Raw genomic sequence first — 21,982 nt, 5'->3', positions numbered from 1 at the left:
TGAACAAAGGCCCATTCATTTGGAAGGAAAAGAATCCTCTCTCAGTTCCACCTCTGCAATAGAAAATTGATCTTTAACCAGACTGAAAAGCCACTGCACCACTCCAGGGCAACCATGAGAACATCTCTCTTCCCCTTCCCCAAATCTAACATTTCCCAGGCAACACCCAACCCATTTCCCTCCACGTCTCACCCAGCTCCCTCTGCAATCACTATAATCAGTCCCCATTGCTCCAGGAGCTCAAAGCCCAGAAGCGAACTCAGAGCTCGCTCTGCACAGAGCCCCACTGCCTCCCCTCTGTCCTCCAAGGCAGCCGATGGATGGCAGTAAGGACAGGGCAAGCCTCTGGAGATTTGAATGTGTTCATGTCCCAACCCTGCCATCGGCCAGCTACGGGCTCCACTGGATGACTTCTCTACTCACTGTGACATGCAGAAGATAATACAAACAGAAGTTTACAGGGTAAGAAGGCAGGTTTACTTGGGCACAAAAAAATTTGGGACCCACGCATTGTTTTTTCACAATATGCATTTTTGAAGGCCTGAGTATGCCTGGTTTCAAGGTGTTGCACTAAAATAAACTCATCTGCTACTTCCATTCACCATGAAATTTTTTTAAGATTTATTTATTATCTATTTGAAAGGCAGAGTTACTGAGAGACGGATAGACATAGAGAGGGGTCTTTTACCCGCTGGTTCACTCTGCAAATGGCCTCAATGGCCGGAGCTGAGCAGATATGAAGCTAAGAGCCAGGAGCTTCATCTGGGTCTTCCCACCTGAGTGCAGGGGCCCAAGCACTTGGGCCACCCACTGCTTTTTTTCCAAGCACATTAGCTGGACTGGAAAAGGAGAAGCCAACACTCGAATAGTGTCCATATGGAATACCGGCGTGTCAAGAGGAGGCTTGGCCTACTATGCCACAGCACCAACTGCTACCAAGAAACTTAAGAAGTCCCCATGTACATACCTTGCAAAAATTAGAAGAAGTGATTGATGGAACATACCTGGCACACAATGGTGCTTCCGAAATCACAGCTGCTGCTATTTTTAGTTATTGTGCATCCTAAGGTTGCTCAGCATTTCACACAGCTGCACCGCACAGCCAATTCACGGTGAACTCACACTAAATTACAACCCACAGTGTATTTCATAAGCAGTGTTGATGAGCCAGGTCTCCTCCATCCTAGGCTTTGTGTACTTTTTTAAAAAATATTTAGTTAGTTAGTTATTTGAAAGGCAGAGTCATAGAGAGGGAGAGGGAGAAGAAGATACAGAGAGAGAGAGAGAGTAATCTTCCATCCACTGGTTCACTCCCCAAATGGCTGCAATGGCCAAGGCTGGACCAAACCGAAGCCAGGAGCCAGGAGTTCTTTCAGGTTTCCTATGTGGGTGCAGGGTCCCAAGGACTTGGGCCACCTTCCACTGCTTTACCAGACACATTATCAGGGAGTTGGATCAGAAGTCAAAGAACCGGGACTCAAACAGGTGCCCATGTGAGATGCTGGCATCACAGACAGCAGCTTTACCAGCTATGCCACAGTGCAGGTCCCCACTTTTTAAAAGCTGTATTTGGGGGGCAGGCATTTGGCACAGCAGTTCGGATACCACTTGGGACACCTGTATCCCATGTTGGAGTCCAAGGGTTTAAGTCCTGACGCCAGCTTCCTGCTAACGTGCACCTTGGGAGGCAGCAGACAATGACTCAAGGAGTTGGGTCCCTGCCACATACTTGGAGAGACCCAGAAAGATTCCTGGCTCCTGGCTTTGACCTGACCCAGCCCTGGCTATTGTGGGCATTTCGAGAGTGAACCAACAGATCAAAGATCTTTGTCTGTCTCTCTGCTTTTCAAATAAGATGAAAGTAAACAAATGAAAAAGCATAAACCCATACTTGGGATCCACTTTCCCTTTTATAGTACCTGGCTATGGGGTCAGTTCATGTTGCATTATTTTCTGACATTCCTGAAATCTTTCCAAAGTCAGTGTCACATGTCCCCAAACTACAGTGAGTTGCCAGGGTAATGGTCCTCCCGCAGCCTACCACATGGTCCACTCGGCGCCTCCTATCATGGTAACCCACGAGGAGCTTTAGGGCTCCCTGCCGCCACACCTCTTGCCTTCCCCAAAGGATGTGGTATTTGAAGCCAATGGTGATAGACCAGAAAATCTAGGCCAGTCCTGAATGCCAAGGAAAGGATGCTAGGTCTCTGGGCGGCTCCTGGGGGCAGGAGGCAGACTTGTAACACACAGTGGAATACTAAGAGGCAAACAACATCCCAGACACCGCTGCACGTGGCTTCAGCCAGGGATCCAAACTCATTACCATCCCGTGTACATTTCCAGGCTGGGGCAATAAGGCAATTCCTGTCCTGCACGCACAGCCATCAGACCTCCTCTGAGCCCAGCTCTTCCCACAGTCACACTCCTCCCAGACATCACCGGCTGTCCTGCACAGGGCAGACGGAGGCTGAGGGGTGGAAGGTGTGAGTGCAGGCCAGGGGGGAACACATCTCTCCAGAAGGGGGCACGGCCCCAAAACAGCATGTTCAGTGCCTGCAAGCTCTACCCAGACTCCTAACAGCCATCCTGGGGTCCTGGACTTCCAGAAGGCTTGAGAGGACAACTCACGACCAGGAGAGATCAGAACCCCAATGGTCAGTCCTGCAGGCTGCCTGTTCCATGTTGCAGCCAGAAGGAAAGTGATTTCCACTTCCCATGGCCACTGTGAAACAGAAGCCTGTGTTTGCAGACCGGGGTGCCCAGCACTTTGTTGACGTCAATGTGTGCTGCTCAAATGGCACCTGTCACAAGGTGGCTCCCGCTGTGTCCACTTGGCTTCCCGTGGGTCTCCCGGGGACTCAGTCCAGCCACCCGACCAGGTTTGCCTTCTACTCTACCCCTCCACCACCTTGAGGACAACAGCAAAGCACAGCCTCGGATTTGGGGAGTACGGGGCACCCAGGTGATGCCAAGAGGACTTCAGAGACTCCACCAGGTCTCTGGTCCTCAATGACCCTGTGCATGTGTTAGGGCCCCCTGGTCTGCATGCAAGCAAAGCACCTCTTTCATCTCAGAAGAGCCTGCTTTCATAAGCCTGTGCCTGGCCTGGCCACCAGGTGTGGCACAGGGGAAGAGATGAAGCCATTAAATCACTCAAGTGCACAGAGACAACACAAAGCAGCTTCCTATGCATCTTCACCCCCTTGCATGCTCTGGGGACACATAAAGAAAGCCAGGGAACCGGGGGACAGGAGGATCAGAGAGGGAGCCTCCTATCCCAGCACAGGATGCCCTGTGGATGCCTGGTGATCTCAGCCAGTTTCCACCTCCAAACCCGAACAGAAGGAGGCTGGTCCACAGGGCGTGTAACCTGACACCCTCGCTGGCAGCTGAGGACAAGGGACTGCTGTTGAAGCTTCAGGTGCGGAGCCCTGGTCACAAAGAGCCCTGGTCACAAAGCAAAGCTGCTCCCGCAGCTGAGGAGCCTCCTGGGAAAAATAAATCCTGGAGCCTCTGTCATTATCCTGGACATTTGCAGTGACTCGGGCCACTTGATAAAGGCAAAGATGGGCACCCAATCATCAATGCTCCTCGTACCTGGGAGACAGCGGAGGAAGTGACCCCTGCTCCCCACCTGCTCAGTGCCTCTTCCTGGAGCACATGATCTCATTCCCTCTTCCAAGAGCCTGTTAAAGATAAGTCTCTGCTAAGGTCTGGGACGCAGCGAGGGTGTATGTGCAGGCCTGGCTGGCTGAGGCCCCACACTCCCAAGCTTGATCCAGCACAGCATACACCCCTACAACCCTCAACACAGGGAACTGCCAGACCCCACTATTAATGCAAGGGGAAGACAAGCATGAGCAAGCAACACCTCCTCCGGGCGCCCTGCATCACTTCCACCCAAAAGAATAGTGGAGGGGCCGGCGCTGAGGCAATGGGGGTGGTGAGCCACCCCTTGGGACACCTGCATCCCTAGCAGAGTGCCGATTCGAGCCCCAGCTCCTCAGCTCCTGATCCAGTTTCCTGCCAATGCAGCTTGGGAGGCAGAGGATTGCTCAAGTACTTGGATCCCTGCCCCACAGTCAGGAAACAGCAGCATTTAGACTTAACCCCAGACCTGCCCTTAACCCACACCCATGGTACCTGTGAGATGTTACCCCCAGCCAGTCCACCTCCAGAATGCCTCCTTAGGTGAAGGCTCCACAACACTCAGGCGCCCAGGTCCCTCCCGAGATTTCCAGGCCAGGTCCCTCTCTGGCGGCCTAGGTGGGAGTGAGGGAACCAAAAGGCCCCACTGCAGCTTCAAGAGGCACAGGCTCAGGGCAGCTTGTACCAGCTGAGCGTCAGGTGCACACGGCCCTGTGCTGGAGTGAGGCCTGGGACGGGGAGGGCTCTGCCCTCCTCCGGGGCAACCTCCCAGAGCCTTTGCATCCAGAAGTGTCCCTGGTTTGACCACCTGGCACAGAGCTAGCCAACTCCTCAAGGCCTTTCCCCCACACCCCCTCCCCGGCTCCACCAACCAATGCCCCAGCTCCCTGTTCCACAACGCACGCTGAAACACTCTGCATTTCACTCGCCAGCCTCAAGTCATCACTCATCCACTCCTATGTAATGGCTGTGCTATTTAATGGCGATACAACTTGGTCTTGAGTTTCGCAGATCTCAAGGCCGTCTACTGGCTTTGTGTTTGAGTGCAGATCCCCAAGGACGGGGACTGCATCAATTCAGCCATTCTGCCCAGCACAGGTGCCTCCAGACAGCGACGTTAAATGGTTTGGGCAGCTGCTGGTGTGAGCAGCCACCAGAAGGGAGACCCAGCTCCGTGTGGAAAGACACAGAGATTTCCGGGTGCAAAGAGGCATCGGCATATGCTTACCAGATGTGGTATGTGCTATGAAAACTCAAGTCTTGGCTGAATTCCTCTCTGACTTTGCAGGACACAGATGAGAACATCACCACATGGGTTTGTGAGAATCAAGCATCCACAAGGGGAACGCAGCCTCCCCTTAACCACCCAGGAGCCGGCAGCCTTGTTCCAGGGCTGCAGCCCCCTGCTGGGCGGCCCCTCCTGCCTTCCTGCAGCCTTCCCTGGGTCCACCACACTTACATGTCCACTGCAAACCACATCCAGGGGCCAGGCCTTCAGACAGGAGGCTGCCCCGCAGCCAACGTGGAGCCAGCTTCATCCAGGCATGCACTCCTCGATGCCCCCAGGGTGGCCCCACTTCCACGGCTACACCCACTTGGGAGCAGCTTTGCTGTGGACAGGGCGATGGCTGCTGACATAGAGCCTGGCTATTTCTCTTCAACTCAAGGTCAGACTGCATGGCACTAATGTGGCGCCTGCCCTGTCCTCCCACTTTTTGGAAAACTTTAAAAGCAAAACCGTAATACTCACACTTAACACTAATTTAGGGCCGGAACCGCGGCTCACTAGGCTAATCCTCCACCTTGCAGCGCCGGCACACTGGGTTCTAGTCCCGGTCGGGGCGCCGGATTCTGTCCCAGTTGCCCTTCTTCCAGGTGAGCTCTCTGCTGTGGCCAGGGAGTGCAGTGGAGGATGGCCCAGGTGCTTGGGCCCTGCACCCCATGGGAGACCAGGAGAAGTACGTGGCTCCTGCCATCAGATCGGCGTGGTGCGCCGGTTGCAGCACGCCGGCCACAGCGGCCATTGGAGGGTGAACCAACGGCAAAGGAAGACCTTTCTCTCTCTCTCTCTCACTGTCCACTCTGTCAAAAAAATAAATTAATTAAAAATTTAAAAATTAAAAAAAAACTAATTTAGGCAGGAAATAATACAGTCATAAAACACTCCCCAAATGACTCTATATACACTACCTCATTTGAGACCCACAGACTACATGAAATTGGAAGGCTGTCAATATGCCCATTTTACAGATGAGCATACTGAAACACAAGGAGGCCAAGTGTTGAATCTGAAAAACCTGAAGTCTGAAAGACTAGAGTCACTAGTCTTTCCAGAAAGCTGCGCTCCTGGAGGACACCCAGTACAGTGTTCAGGAAAGGCCCTGAGTCTCCTAAAGCTATTTGGAATTTGCAAGATGCTCACAGCTGCTGCTGCTGCTAATGTTGGAGAAAAGAAAAAGAAAAAGGTTCCAGTGGGCTCACATAGCCTAAAACGTCACTTACATTCACAATGTCCCCTCATTACCAACTTCTGAATCTGCAAGAATTGTTTAGTAGTTTCTCAAGCCTAACAGCATCCCCCTAACCAACCTCTCTGCTTTAAGACCCAGCAGCTTTCCTGCCCTTGGCTCAGCAAGCTGGGTCTCAGGATCCTTTGTCCCTAACCAAATCTCCTGGCCACTTGTTAAGCTACTGGCAGGCGGCTGGATTTTCCACTTGACATTGTTCAGAGATTAAACTGTTTATCTCATTGTCATACACAGGCCTTTTCGGTTTCCTGCTAACAGATTCAGGTTAGATAAGGATTACAGAAGTGATACTCCTGAGTTCCCCCTCCACACCAGCCTGCAGCCTTTCCCCATACATCTATTTTATTAAATCTGCTATGCAAATAGCTACCTTGTAAAAAGAAAACATTGTACCTCAGTGCATAAGCAGAGAAGCAAACACCAGCTCCTATACAATGGGCGAAGCAGCACTTAACAGGAGATCCTGCTGAATTATACATCTTACAATTCCGTCATCAATTGCCATAGAGAAGATGAAAACAAATTGAGCTGAGCCTGGAAAGAATGTCAGGGAAATTGGAAAAACACTTGCTGGGAACTGCCTGGGGGTGCGGTGACCTCCCGGGTCATTGCCCAGGTCCCACCAACTTGCAGCATACCAAGAAGGATCCCAGACTGAGCTGGGGGTGGGGGGTGGGCCGGGGGTGGGCCCCCTCCTCCAGCCTGTGGCCAGTCTTCAGGGCACAAATCCCCGCCTGGGGGCGTGCTAAACTCCCCCGCACCCCACAGTGTGCAAAAAACAATTAAGCACTCCTAATATAAAATGTATTACAGCTTCTTATGGTTTATTTATCCTAACTAAATAGGAGGAGGCAGGATGCAGAGAACCCTTTAGGAGGGGCAAAGAGAAGTGGGTGTTGTGGGTAGTGGGTTTAAGGGGCTGCTGTGGATGCCTGCAGTCTACATTGCAGTGCCTGGTTCAAGTCTCAGCGGCTCCACTTCCAGTCCAGCTTCCTGCTAATGTGCCAGGGAGGCAGTAGATGGGCCCAGCCCTGGCTGTTACAGGCATCTGGGGAGTAAGCCAACAGGTGGAAGATCTTTCCCTCACTGTGTGTGTGTGTGTGTGTGTGTGTCCCTCCCACTGTGTCAATATGCCCTTCAAATAAATAAAAATAAATCCTTAAAAAAAAAAAAGGATAAAGAAAGAAAATCACCCCAGGGCCCAACAAGCCACAGGCAACTGCACCTCATTTGTGGCCTCCCTCAATGCAATGAGACCAACTTCACGCCCTGTGTTGCTTCTTGGCCAAGGACGGGCCCTGACCCTGTGTCGTTAACACATATATTTTTATCAGACCCTACCTAATCTTGGTCACCAGGTCATTCGAAATCATCTGAGTTCCTCTGCTTGACATGCTGTATCACTTCATTTTCCCTTTCCACCCAGAATCTTACCACAACAGTAAAATGCTAGATTAATAGGGTAACAGTGAGCTTACAAGGGAGAGTCTGCTAAGGGAAAATCCACCGCCATCAGCCCAGGTGGAGACACGTTCTATATATTCAGAGATGGAAAAATAAAATCCCATCTTCCCCTTGCCCCAGATCAATCAAACACAAATATGTACACGGAGGTACATTCTGCTTCCTCCTCATCCATGGCTCCTACTTCTCGGTTATGTATCACACTTAGCAGCTGGTCTGGAGCAAAACAGAAGTCAACATTTCAGGAAATACAAAATGCAGTGCTGAATAGTGGCCTGAAGAGACACCTGTTGTTGAATGGGTTTCCATTACGTAACATCAAGTCAATAAAATGCCCAAGGAAAGCCAACAAGGGGAAAAGATCAGATTTCTCACAGTGAATTCTTCATGGAACTGTAGAGAAACAAGCCAGACAAGTTACTCAAAAGTCCAAGGGCCGGCGTACCAGTGGAATCACTACCGCAAGTCACTCCTCAGCGCACAGGCCAGGAAGGCCCTGGCTTGAGGAAGAGACCTTGGAGTGGTCTTCCCACACAGACACTCTGCAAGAAGGTGTCCTGGCTGACCTTGGCCCTTGTGGCACCGTGCACTCCTGCTGACCAAGCTATTCAGCCTGTCTCCCTGAGTCTAAGCCAAACAGGACTCCCCAACCCTGCCACTGAACAAGAGGCAGCTGCAAGAAACTAGCCCTATTTATTCCAAATGGGCAAACTCAGGCTCCTCCCAGCCTGTGAGGTCACAGGTCGCTCAGAAGCGCCAATCCTGCAGAAAGCACCTCCAGTCCGGCCTCTTTCCAGCACTAGACTGGGTGGGATAAAAATGGAACTTCAACAAAATCCAGACATTGCTGCACAGATTTCTTCCAAGGGGCCCAGCGCCCTCTCCAAACACACTCTGCCTGGTTCAAGTCTTGGCTGCTCCACTTCCAATCCAGCTCACTGCTAATGCACCTGGGAAGGCAGTGGAAGAGGCCCACGTGCCTGGGGCCCGTGCTGTGGAGTTCCAGGCTCCTGGCTCTGGCCTGGACCAATCCGGAACACTGCAGCCATTTGGGTTACAAGTAAACCAGCGGATGGAAGATGTCTCTCCCTCTCTGCAACTCTGCCTTTCAGATGATTTTTTTTTTATTTTAAAAGCTTTTTTTAATCTTAAAGCCCCGGTGGATTTTTAAGGGTGAAAAAGAAGCTTATCCACAAAAGAGATTTTTAAGTGAAAAGAAGGTAAAAAGGGTCCTAGAAGTGCAGTGAATGCTCTGACCTGCTGCCCCCAGCTGTAGAAGGACGATACAGGAGGAAATGAGCCCAGGGCCGCTCCCAGACCCAGATCTGCTTCCTTATGGAAGCTACAGGAAAGTTTGGGTTATTAACAGCAAGCACAGGGACCTGGCTTCCTAAGGAGGTCCTGTGTATTTATGGTATCTTGGATCCAAGGAGACGTGAACTGTCTTCAGAACAACGGCGTTCACTTCTGCGGAAACGCATCAGGGCTGCTGTCCTCATTGCAGCCCAGGGTGAATGAGGCAGGTCCAGTGCGGAGATGACAAGGACCTCGAGGACACGCAAGGCTGGTGGCAGCACCACGGCAAGTCGAGCTGGAATACAGTCACGGGATCAGCCTGGCAGATTCCACCCGCCGTCCACGGCGACTGCCCATGGTCAGCAGGACGGGAGCCTCGGGGCTGAGTCTGAGCTGGGTGTTTCTGCTCCATGCTGTGGAGATGGGCCACGGCCCCGGGCGCTTGATTTCGTAGGTTAACAGTGTGCAGCCGCAGCAAGGACACCCCTCTCAGGAGAACTGGGAATACGAAATTCTAAGCAGGCAGCAGGTACACAGTAAAGGACTGTTCACACTGCCATGGAGCTCACAGTTGGGCTTGGTGTGGCTTGGGGAAAAAAACACATCGCTCACACTGCCAGCTCCACCTCGGCACAACGTGAAAAATCGCTGCCAGGCGATTTGTCATGGGACTGAGAGCACAACGTGCCCACCCTACAAGGCCAAGTTCTCCAACAAAACCCCAGAACCCTCTGTGCTGACGTGTGACACAGCAAGAGCGTTCTAGTTCCTGAGTTAACCCCAAATCACCTGCTGATCTCAGATCTACACAGTCTTTCCTACCAAGATAGAAAACTCTTTCCATTCAATAATTTAAAATCCTACCTTTTGATAACCAAGCTGAAACCGGAGAAGATAAAACAAGCCCAACAATGTTATCAATACTCCTAGGAATATAAATAAACTACACAGGACTAATCTAATCTGCACTTACAGTTGGAGATAGGCGCCAACAGAAATCAGAAAAGTCACTCCACAGCCATTCAGCGCTTAAAAACAAAAGTCCCCAAAATGATTTTTGCAATACCACAATTGCATTGCTCCAAAAGCAGCAACCAAGTGGTTGGTTCGAGAGATTGCCCTGGAAAACATAAAGGCTAGGAAAGTTGTGAGCTGTACCTTGGCAAAGCCTCCACACCTGCATAAAAGGGACAACGCTGAAAAGCAACCTTTTTCTCTGTACCCCACCTTTATTTGAAAAGAATTTTGAGCTGGCCAAGTACTTTCATCTTTGAAAAAAAAACAAGGTCTCGGAAATGTTGTTTTGGCTCTGTCTTTCCCAGCTGAAACACCTGAGGGGCCCAAAGCCGCAGAGCGTTCTGTGCTTTCAGACTGGCGTTCTCGCCTCCTCCCTGCACTGCCTCTGCGATCAGTGTGCATATTCATGGAAATCTTCAGTAGTGTGCAGACCATCGTGGCCCACGCCTTTCCAATGCTGAACTACCAAGAACCATTCTTCTGAAGAGGCCAATCAATCAACTGCCCTCGTGTGAAAGCACAAACTTAAGGCGCCCAGTTCTGGCCTCAGTGTGGCCCGAGGTCCACACCAAAGGATCTTGTCACACGCCCAGGCACCCCGCTGCATCCCGCACATCCAGCTGGTCTGGAATCCTGTCCAGAATCACAGCATCATGGAATCGAACAAGACGGACTCCAGGGCGCCATCCCCTGGCCGTATGCAAATTCCAGGGGTGGGTATTATGGGACAGCAGCTTAAGCCGCTGCTTCAGACACCCACATCCCTTTATCAGGGGGTCTGGGTCCAGTCCCAACTACCCTGTGCTTCTGATCCAGCGTCCTGCTAATGTGGCAGCAGCTGATGGCCCACGTACTCACAAGGGACACCCTGCTGCAGGTCCAGGCCCCTGGCTGTGGCCTGGCTCAGCCCCTGCTACCCCAGGCATTCAGGAAGTGAACCAGCAGGTGGAAGGTCCGCTCCTTCTGCTTCACCCTCCCTCGCTGTCACTCTGCCTTTCAAGTAAATAAATAAATCTTCTTTACTTACAAAATTAAAATAGGTACATCTTAAAAGGAGAAAACCAAATGAATCTAAGAGGCAGAGCCTAGGCGTGTCCTGTGGCCCCTTCACCATTTGGGTCTTGGTGTCCTCATCCCCAAACAGGTCAGAGAAACACCCAGACCTCACGTCAGTGACTCAGGGTTCTCCTAGACCTGGAAGCTGCGGACGTCTTGCCAGAAGCATGCTCACACACACCTGCACGGGAAGAAGGCTGCCTTGAACTCAGTCCCACCCGTCTGCACCTTCAACACCCTCATCCAGGCCAGAATTCCCCACCTGCAAGCACTCACCACCAGATTTAATTTTTAAAGTGCATTCTTTTCTAAGGCTTTTAAGTTCAGTTTGGTTTACCCCAAAATCAAGTTTTTATATGCTTTCTCAAACCATGTAAAACATTTTAAACATCCTGAGGCATTTTCCCCCCATGGGTATGAGTTATTTTCTCACTAAAAGGGGGCAAAAAGCAGAACAAAGAAAAAGACAACAAAATCAGTCAATACAAAAAGTGGGCTGAGCACTGCAATTTTGCTTCCCTGGCTTTTTTTTTTTTTTTTTTTTTACGCTCCAAGAAGGCAGGAGATGTATACTGTACTTTCTTATATAAACCCCCCAGGGAGCCAACCCAGTATTGTGCTGTTTTGTTTTGTTTGTACACGAAATGGATAGAAGTTTTTGGAATGCATCAATAAAATCTGGGATTTTTTTTTTTTTAATTTTGACAGGCAGAGTGGACAGTGAGAGAGAGACAGAGAGAAAGGTCTTCCTTTTGCCGTTGGTTCACCCTCCAATGGCCAGCGCATCACGCTGATCCGAAGCCAGGAGCCAGGTGCTTCTCCTGGTCTCCCATGGGGTGCAGGGCCCAAGCACTTGGGCCATCCTCCACTGCACTCCCTGGCCACAGCAGAGAGCTGGCCTGGAAGAGGGGCAACCGGGACAGAATCCGGCGCCCCGACTGGGACTAGAACCCGGTGTGCTGGCGCCGCAAGGCAGAGGATTAGCCTAGTGAGCCGTGGAGCCGGCCATGGGATTTTTTTTTTTTAAAGATGCACCCATACGTTCATGCTGTACCTTAAGCCTGGTGTTCAATGGCCCAGGTGCTCTGCAATGGAAAGACAAAGGAGAGGGAGGACCTGCTGACTGTTAGTTGTGGTTTTGTGAAAGAGCACAGCGCTCACACGAGGAGGCTCTGCTGGAGAACGGGGAGTGTGGAGGGGCCGCCCGGGAGCCCCCACTGTCCAACACAGTGACTGCTCCTCCGCAGGAACACGAGGCTCCAAAGGGTCAGGAAGGCAGGGTGGCGGCATAAAACCCGTCCCCAAGGTCGTGCTCGTGCTCCTGGAACGCTGAGCGTGCCACTTCAAACCTCTGGGTGTGAGTGAGCGGACGGGAGAGTGACGCTGAGCCTGAGCGTGTGTGGGCCTGCGTGAGGCTTAGGGCATGCGGGCGTGTGGGAGCGAGCGTGCAGAGCTACGGCGCAGGCCAGCAGTGTGGACGGAAGCGGCAGAGTTCAGAAAGGAGGACGGGACGGCATTGGTGCTGCCCCTGCAGAACCGCCAACGGCACTAGCTCAGGTTCGAACCCAGCCCAAACGCCCAGTCGGTCATGGTGTCTGGCCCCTGTAGACAAAACATCAATCTCAGGCCGTCAAGTGAGTTTTGGCCTAGTGAGCAGATGTTCTGCTGTCCGAGCTAAGGCCCTGGCCTAACAATCTGTGCAACGAGACGCAAGCCTTCCTTATCCTGTAAGCACTCCACCGAAGCTCAGAAGTCCCAGGGTCCCATAATTTCCAGCTGGTGACCCACCTACGCCCCCGCCTCCCACTCCCCATCACCTCACATGATTCAGAGAAGGAAGCCGGCAGGGGAACTTCCCCTGGCTCTCCGCTGTGGGCGTCTGAAAACCCGCTTAGAGATGGGAGGCAGGCTGGACTACAAGCCAGTCTCCTTGCTACCTGGGGAGCTGTTAGCTAACTTGAAAACACCACTTTAGCCTCTGATTTGTCCGCTGGTAGCCCTCCGGCAAAAGAGAGAAACAAAAGGATCACCTGTCATTGTTTATCTCCTCTTTACTTAGTTCCAGACAAGAGCTCTTTCCAAACACAGGACATATAAACCACTTTGGTAATCAGCCATTCGCAGCTGCTAATCCGCAGCCAGAAAGGGCGAATGGAGAGCTGGAGGAGCTGAAGTGGCTGTGTGTGACCACGCTTCAGGGTTTGCACAACGAACAAGATGCCTGGGTCCACGCACGCCTCACTCACTAGTTCTCTACCTGCTGTGGCTGCGGGCCACACCTTCAGAGAGCATTTTCCACCCGCTCTGCACCACCGTCCCCTTCCAGGAGGACCGCCCTCCTAAAGGTGCTGTGCCCATGGCCAACAGCAGGTGCAGGCCTTGTGCTGCCCACAAAATGCCAGGGTGACTGGGACAGATTTTGCATGCACACTTGCCTCCAGGTCATCAGCAGAAAGCAGAGTTTCAGGAGGAGAAATGCTTGGCCTTCACAAATTCAGACTGTGGCTTGTGACCCGGAATCAGACAGAAGCATGCTTTTGGAGTGCAGACATCTTAGCGAGGGACGTGGCATGGAAACAGCAAGTTGTGCAGGAGAAAACGATCCAGGTGCAGTGACTAGTGTTTGATATTCAACATGAAGTCAGAAGGCTACTGACAATAAAATGCCAACTCTTCCCTCAAGGCAGCGCAACAGCCCCCCCACCCCACCCCACCCCATGGAGCTGGGAAATTCCCCAGACTCTGGAGGAGCAAAGACAAAGTCCAGCCCCTGTCAGCAGTGCTAGCGCCATCACTTACGTCTTGTTAGGTCCTCTGATCCTGCAGCGAAGACAGTCTATGACTGAGATTAACCATGCAGAGGAGAAAAACTCCTGTCTACAGCTGCAGCCAGAGGGAGATGTCAGTGTGATGAACCCAGAGATGCACCTGACAGCACACCTGCCCAGCATGTGTTCTGGCCCACAGGCTCACCTAGCAGGAGGTACCTAGCCTGGAGACAGCACCCAGGTGCTTCTCTCCAGCAGTTCAATCTAATGTAACATTCCAGCAAAGATACCGCCCTCACTCCTGGCTCTTTAATTCAAACATCAAACCGCACCTGAGTTACCCTGCCCACACTGACACTACGATGTCCAGGCCTCAAGTCACTGAGGTTCAGCCGCTCCTCACCCAACAGACCAGCGTGACCACATCTACGGGCTCCAGGGCCCCGGGCCAGGTTCTGCTCTCCTCTCGGCAGAGGCTGAGTTAACTGGATGACATCCTGGTCAGATGCCCTCAGCCACAATGAATCACAGCCTTAAGTGTTTCGCCTGATCGGGCAAAAGCTACACTCAGCATTCTTGCTGTCTTCGAGGATTACCCAGCAAGTTTCTGGTGGCACGCATGAATCCCATCTTCCAGAAGATGTGCTGATGAGAAAGCACTCGAGTGAAAACCTGTTTTTTAGGATGAGCATGGAAACAGCAGTAGGAGTGACTCAGATTTGCTGTCCAAACTATGAAGTGCACGGTCCGTGCCTCTACGTACCCCATCACCACCACCATGCCACCCTCCCCCCAGCAAACACAGCTGGAAGGAAGTATGAGCCGTGACTGCCCAGAGCCCTGGTTACAGTCTTCATGACTCGGGACAAAGCAAGACAAACAGAACAAATGGAGCATCGAAGGCCTGCTGATATCAGCATGGGTTCTAGAAAGATCTCGGGGCCAGACTTACCACTCGGGGTTTCTGCTGGTCCAGGGTGTGCAGGAAGGCGGCGTTGGGATCCAGGGTGCGCTCAGGGTCACTGGAGATGTCCTCCTCTGAGTCGTCATAGGAAGAGGAGAAGCCCGTGGAGGAGGCCGAGGAAGACGAGAGTTTCCTCATCGGCAGGTGGCCTCGGGGGCTTCCCTGGGCTTCCTCCAAGCCTCCGTCCTCCTGGGCACCCACGTCCGTAATGATGACCGCGGGAATGCTGCTGGGGCCGCAGGTCTCTCTCGCCAGAGGTCTGTCCTTCCCCCCTTGGGACAGCAGGTCTGGCCCGGGCTGTGCGTCTCTGTCCTGCCCCGGGCCTTCCCACCTCGTTGTCCCCTGCAATGATGCCCGCGTGCCGCACGTCCAGGCCAGCCCGGCCTCCTCCACAGTGCCCAGCCAAGCCCTGGCGTGCCCAGGCTGCACACCCACCCTGTCCCCAGCAAGGCACTGAGGTTCATTCAGATCTGTCGCTGCTTCCCAAGACGGCAAAGGCTCCAGCATTCTGCCAGAAGGAATTCCCGCCTCCATCTCCTGGGCCACTGGCTGCGCGGGGCAGCGGCCCCCAAGCAAGCCCAGCGGTGCAGACCCTTCTTCCGCTCGGTCAGCGCGCTGCCGTGGCCCCCGGATCACCGGGACCCCACCTGGGGCCTCCCCGGGGCCTCCCGAGCCCAGGACTCCAGGCGGCCTGGCCCAGCCCTGGGCCTCCGAGCTTTGCGCGTTCACAGTCGTCTCCTCTGGTCTCTCGCCGGCTTCAGGCACCCTGGAGCCAGGGAGGCCACAGGGCACAGTTCCCATCCCCGCCTTCCCAGGGGGTTCTTTGCCGCAAGCCCTGGCCCTCTCTGAGGCTGGGCCTGTGTCGTCACTGCCCAGAAACTGTCCCCGCATCTCGGAGGCCAGGGTCTCCCGGGAGACTGCTCCCCCAGGCTCGCAGGCCCTCTCAGATGGCTCAGTGAGGGCGGGAGCGTGGGGACACAGCGGCCAGGTGGATGCAGCTGTTGCGGTGTCTGTGGCCACCATGAAGCTCACTCTGCCCAGCCCCAAGGAGGGAGCTTGGCAGCTCGGAGTTCCCGAAGGAGAGCCCGTCTTGTCAATGTCCGTAGCTGTGGGTGAGCCACCGGGGGGACTGGCAGGGACTCCCTTCTCCGTTCTCACCGAAGTGGCTGGGTGCAGGGCCACTGCTCCTGCTGAGGTGTCCAGGCCAGGGAGTGGTGCCACCCCTTCCGTGTCCTTCGAGGGGCAACGGCTGGGCACCCCTCTCCTCGGCGAGTGGGCTTCGGAAGTCTCTGGGCATTGCTCCCCCCAAGACTTTGTCCTGCGCTCCTCGCCCGGGGAGGACTGAGCCAGGACCCTTGTTGGGGGCTGGCTGCTGCTTCGCAAGGGGCAGGGGGAGGGCGAGCGAGCCCTGCCCTGCCGTGGGCTGCGGGGCGCTGGAAGGGCGGAGCTCTGCGCCTGGATGTGCGCCTCGAACATGCCCACTTTCTGGTTCACCTGCACATTCTGCAGCTCGCGCTGCAGGATCCGCAGCTTCCTCTTGGCCTCCTCGGGCTCCGGCGGGGAGAGGGCGCCGGCGGCCACCACCTGCTGCCCGTCCACTCGAGGGCGGCCCGCCCAGCTCGGGCTGCCCACGCTGCTGCTGCCGCTGCCGCTGCTACTGTTCAGCCTGCGCCGGCCGCTCCGCCAGCCCCCGGGGCTCCGGGGCTCCTCGGGCGACAGCGACTCGGCTGGGGGGAAGAGGAAAGAGGTGCCTCTCCCGGGGCTGAAAACGCTGCCGGGGCTCAGCGTGGCCCTCCCCGAGGGCGGGGGCGTCTGACTGTCGCTGGTCCGGGGGCCGCCGCCGCCGCTCTTGCCCTCCTTGGCGCTATTCATGATCACCAGGCTATTGAGCGCATAGCAGTACACAGCCATAGTACTGGGTCCGCCGCGCTGCCCGCCGCCGCCGCGGCTCCCGTTCCCGCTCCGCAGCCGGCGCCGCCTCCTCCCGCCGCTCGCGGCTCAGCCCTGGAGGCGCGGCGGCCGCGGCTCCGCGCGCCGAGAGGGCGGCATGGCCTGGGAGGCGGGCCGGGGGCGCGACTGCGGGCGCAACCCCCGCCCAGCGCTCCATACACACACGCGCCGCTGTGGAGACACAAGAAGACAAGTCAAGGCCCGACGGCGCGGGGCAGGAGGCGGGGGAATCCCGCCGGCGGAGCTCCCACGGAGCCCGGGAGCCCACTCCGTCCCCGACCGGGCGACCGTGGACGCTTCACCCGTGGGGCTTGCGGGGCTAGGCGAGCACACGTGCCGGCACTGGACGGCTGTCCCCGCCGCCAGCGCGACTGCCGGGGCGCATTTTTCTGGGGGTGCCCCACCCCCACCCCACCCTCTGAAATCGGACATCACCTCCACGATGGGATGCGCTCCGAGATCCCTTCAAAGCCCCAGTTATAAGATTCAGGTCGGAAACCAAGCAGATGGGCGAGGCACGATGCACAATCACTCGGCCACTAAAGGTGCTGAGTGCGGGGGCGGCGTCTCCCAGCTTCCCCAGGGTGAGGCCCCCGCGCCACCATCTCTGGTCTCCTCGGTCTGAGCCAACGCTGGCTATCGAGGGGTTTCGGGGGCAGCCCTGCTCCATCCTCTCGGGGCAACGGAGAGAGACTGCCTCTGTCGGAATTGGAGCGGGACCTGCGTCCCAGAGCCGCCACGAGCGCCGGGATTGGGGGACAGGGGGGGCGTTTGAGTGCTCTCGTTTTACCTTCCTGACCCTGGCATGGGGCTCCGTCTCTCGGCCTACCACGGCCTGGGCGGGCGATGGGGCCGCGCGGGCCCAAGCGTTTTTCAAGTACTGGGGTTGTCGCCTGTTCCTAAACAAGTGTTTTGCTAGCATGCGCGTGCCCGAGACTCGGCAAGGTCCTCGTACCGGAACCAAGGCTCGGGGACCCCTGCTGCCGCCCCCCGCGGCACGGGGAACTGCGTGTGTGTGTGTGTGTGTGTGTGTGTGCATGTGTGTATGTGTGTGTGTGTGCGCGCGTGCGTGAGGGCGTGTGAGCGTGTGAGCCCGGCCTCTGCGCGCCCTGTTACCCAGGCCGCGGCTGCCCCCGCGGGCTCCGGGACCCGCGCCCCTCCGGGAAGCTCCCGGCCTAGCGTGGCTGCAGCCGGGCGCGCAGAGCCTGGGGCTCCGCAGACCTCCCGGGGCGGGGTGGGGGACGGCGCTCAAAGCCCCTGGCGTGGCGCGGCCGGGGGTGCAGGGCTCCTCCACGTCCCCAGCAGCCTCGCCCGGCGCCGGCCGAGCCGCCCAGCGGCTGGAGCCCGGGACGGCCGGCAGCGCGCCTGGGAGACTGCGTCCAGCCAGCAGCCCGGAAGGCGGGCGCGACGAGACACCGAAAACTCTCTGGTGGCTCCCGCGCCCCCGGCGCCCCTGCTCCGTCTCCCCAGCCTGGCTTTGTGTGCTGGGAACCCGGAATGCCCGGATCCGCTCCGAACAGAGAGCAAGGGGAAAACGGACTCGGAGGCGAGAGCCATTAAAAAGCCGCCAACTTACCTGCAATTCCTCGGATTCCCGGGTGCTGTGCAGACTACATGCCCGCAGCCGCAGACCTCAGAGGGAAGAGACGGCTTTCAGGGTACAAATGCTCCGGAATGATAGCCCCAGCACGCTTGGGAAGACCGTAAAAAGAACTGTGAAAGAGGGGAGGCTGCTCGGCGAGGGGCCGGCTCGGCCGGGGAGACGCTACCCCTGCCAGCGGCTGCTCCCGGCCACTTCGGTGTTTGTTCAATGTAAGATTAAAAAAAAAAAAGTTGGTTGGGGGGGGGAGGAGGGAGAAAGGCGGGGGCTCGGGGGAGGAAGGCAGGAAGGAAGTTGTGAGCCTGTCTGGGGTTGAACTCAGCGGAACAAGTTTTTCTTTTCTTCTTTTTTTTTTTTTTCTATTGCTTGGCAAGACCGAGGGAGGGAAACACTTAAAAAAAAAGTTTCCATTGTTAGCTAACAAAAAAAAAAAAAGGTCTTTTTAACTTCTGCGGGTTAAAGATATACGATTGATTTTCCACCCTTCCATGGAGGCTTGCTGATGTCTGGCTTTATGCAACTATATTTTTTTTAATTTGCAATAAAGTTTTGGGCATGTGTTTTCCACAAAGCAAATCCAGGGGACCATTTTAGCATTTAAACCCGGCTAAAATTCTTTCTACGGTGTGTGTTCTTTTCACAAATATGCAAATTTAAGGAAGGTGTGCTGTGGGCGCCATCCTTGCAAAGCTGCAGATTTCAAGTGCATCTCTGCAGGAGGGTTTTGTTACGTTGGCGGGCTGCTGGCTGCCGCTGGTTTGGCAGTGCAGTGGCTGATGTGTAAACAAGTCCTTGTGCTGCACATTTATCTATGGACGCAGTCAGCTAATGTGACCTTCGCATATTTTGCACATAATTCTCGAGTTATTTTAAGAAAAAACAAGACTGTCCTGAAACCAAGAAGGCCTGAGCAACCTCTGAGACCCCTCCCCCAAGCTCAGGCCCCTGTATACTCCGTGGTTGTCACCAGCAGCAGCAGAGCAGGGAAAGGCGCATCAGCCAGCATTACTGGGTGGGAGGATGCAGCCCCAGAGAAGCCTGCAAGAGTGCTTTGCACAGTTCTCCAAAGCTTTACAGCATTTAGTGGACAGAGGGAAAACAGCTGCAAGCTCAGGAGATGTGAAACTGCAGAGCCTGGATTGGTCCAGACATCCTGATCGGCTAAAAGTCAGATGGAAATGCTGGCTTTGCTTGCAGCCCAGCAGTCTCCGGCTTGTTTATGTAACAATACTGTTTCAGTGAGCAAAGCAACCTGCTGCTCAGTCAGTCGGGGGAAGACTCGCTTCAGTCTGAAACCAAGAGAGTTTCCAGCCAACAACTCCCGGGAATCAGACACTTGTATCCCTTCACATTTTTAAAAACACATCGTGGATGGGGCCGGCCCTGTGGCATAGTGGGTGAAGCCACCGCAGTACCAGCATCCCCTGTGGGCACCAGTTCTGGTCCTGGCTGCTCCACTTCCGATCCAGCTCTCTGCTATGGCCTGGGAAAGCAGTAAAAGATGGCCCAGGTCCTTGGGCCCCTGCACCACCATGGGAGACCCAGAGGAAACTCCTGGCTCCTGCCTTCGGATGGATGCAACTTCAGCCATTGTGGCCATCTGGGGAGTGAACCAGCAGATGGAAGACCTCTCTCGCTCTGTCTCTGCCTCTGCTTCTGTAACTCTGCCTTTCAAATAATTAAATAAATGTTTTAAACACACACACACACACATATCATGGAAGGATTGAACCTAATTCCCCCCTACCCACACCACCCAACCTCCCCTCCCACATAAAAAACACACACAATGGGGCTAAGAAAAAAAAAAAAAAGGCCCAGAGTTTATTCAGGTGTTATCTCAGGAGCTGGGTAATTCTTCAGACTGAGAACCAGGCCTATGTTTGCCCCTAAGTTGGTTCCCTAGTGGGGAGAGGAGTAGCTGGCAGTTCCTAGGAGACCCACTCCCTGCAGTGGGCTGCTGTCAGGTACCCCCAGTCAGGTATCCCAGTGAAAGCAATGGGAGGACCCTGCCACACTCAGCGCAGACGCTTAGCCTCCCGGCTCCTGAGGAACCTCGCTGTCACCGCCCAGCCACACAGCTGAGAAGCCCAGGCTGCCTGAGCGTGTCGTCAGCTTGCAGAGCCCCTGGCCGGGAGGCAGCTGACAGCTGGCAGGTGTGACCCTCAGAAGGGACCCTGCCCTGGGTTGGAGCACATGATCATCCTGCCAGTCTAACCGAGCCGCCAAGAGCAGTGGGCACTGGGGGAAAGCTGAAACTCTGAAATCCAGGTTTGAGATCTGTTAAATAATGTACATGTATTACATTCTAAAAGACATGCTTTTTTTCCAAAAGCAGGCTTTCACCCCCTGGCATTTCATACCAAGGAAGACCCAGATGTGTGTTGCTAGCCCAGAATCTGCACTACACGTCACAGATACTCAATACACAGCTGCTTCTGGAATAGGCATCTTCAGCTCCCAGAGGCCCTTTCTTCCCAGGCCGCTGCCGCTCTGTTCCCTTGGTGGTAGCACCAGCAACAGCATAGGGGTTTGGTCCTGCCAGGCACTTCTCTCTATCTTCAGAAACTCTGAAGTCCGGCCTTATGTAGACAGCCATGCCCTTATTCAGGGACGTAAAACCACACGAGAGGTGCCAGTTGGCAGCCCACATGCCCTTCTCAGAGACTCAGCCTGCCCAGCTCCATGAATGGAAACACTAGGTACCAAAGGCCCATTCTGAGCCCAGAGCTGCTTAGAGTAGGAAGGACAATAATCCCAAGAGAGCTCATCCCCAGGCTGGCTAACGACTTGGAATGAAAACATGAGGTGGTCCACTGGATTCCACTCGTGGGACCTAGAAACGCTTCTTATAGGACCTGTGCAGAAAGATCATGAAGCTTGGGGCCCAGGGGCACATGAGAGAGCAATGAGGAATAAGCCAGGAATGAGCACAGGACGTCCAGGTGAGCAGAGATGGGAGCACCAGAGGTGTCAAGAGAAGCCATGGCACTGCGTGCAAGCATGGAGTGAGAAAGTAGGAAGCCTCACGCATGGGTGGCCTCCCAGAGCCCATTCCCGTAAGGCCTGGCAGGGGTCTGGGTCCTCCCTGAGGTTAGGTCAGATTCTGCAGAGCTTCCCTAACAAACTTACCTCCACTCATGCTAGCCAAGCACGGCTCTGCTCCTTGCAACCCTAAGTGCTCTGACCATAAGGAAGGCCCATTGTTGGGTCCGACTCACTAGGCCTTTAGCAATCTCCTGACGAGGAGAAGCAGATGACTTCTTCTGTGGCTCCCCTCCAGTGGGGAAGCCAAGCAGACACTTCCAAAAGGGTGAATTCCATAGTCTGAAGGTGGGAGCAGGAAGACTTACAGACTGCTTTCCCAGAGTGGCCTGGCTTCATGGAGGCTCTCTGGCTAACCGTGGGACTGGCTCCTTGGTTTCCCCCATTACCTTAGCTCTAGGGGAACAGCCCAGGCCAAGGAAACCCGAGAGACACAGAGAAGCCAGAACCCCAGCTGTTCATCTGGGAGGGTCAAGGGGAACTTGACCTTGTGTTCCCAGAATGCCTTTTCCTGTTGTCTTAACTCCCCTTTCCCACCTTGGTCCAGGGCAGGTTGGAGGTCTGGAACCAGTCCTCCCCTCCTCTGGGTGGGCCAAGAGACACACACGTGAGTTCCTTCTACTCTGACTTTCCTTCTCCAAGACAC

At 54.8% G+C, this 21,982-nt stretch overlaps 1 protein-coding gene across 1 annotated transcript in view; it reads right to left on the bottom strand.

The window, feature by feature from the left end:
- The window catches only part of LOC100350928 (inositol-trisphosphate 3-kinase B), a 99,702-nt gene extending 81,184 nt beyond the window's left edge, over window positions 1–18,518 (bottom strand). The window contains exons 1-2 of the mRNA XM_008268340.4: window positions 18,268–18,518; window positions 14,730–16,862 (exon numbers count right to left, since the gene is read on the bottom strand). Of these exons, the coding sequence (XP_008266562.4) occupies window positions 14,730–16,652 (1,923 nt within the window). The 5' untranslated portion in view covers window positions 16,653–16,862; window positions 18,268–18,518. The remainder of the gene's footprint in view (window positions 1–14,729; window positions 16,863–18,267) is intronic.
- Between the last annotated feature and the right edge of the window lie 3,464 nt (window positions 18,519–21,982).

This window comes from Oryctolagus cuniculus, chromosome 13 (assembly GCF_964237555.1).
Source record: "Oryctolagus cuniculus chromosome 13, mOryCun1.1, whole genome shotgun sequence".
Taxonomy (NCBI): Eukaryota; Metazoa; Chordata; class Mammalia; order Lagomorpha; family Leporidae; genus Oryctolagus; species Oryctolagus cuniculus.
The sequence above is the reverse complement of the archived record's forward strand: the minus strand, read 5'-3'. Positions and strand labels throughout refer to the sequence as shown.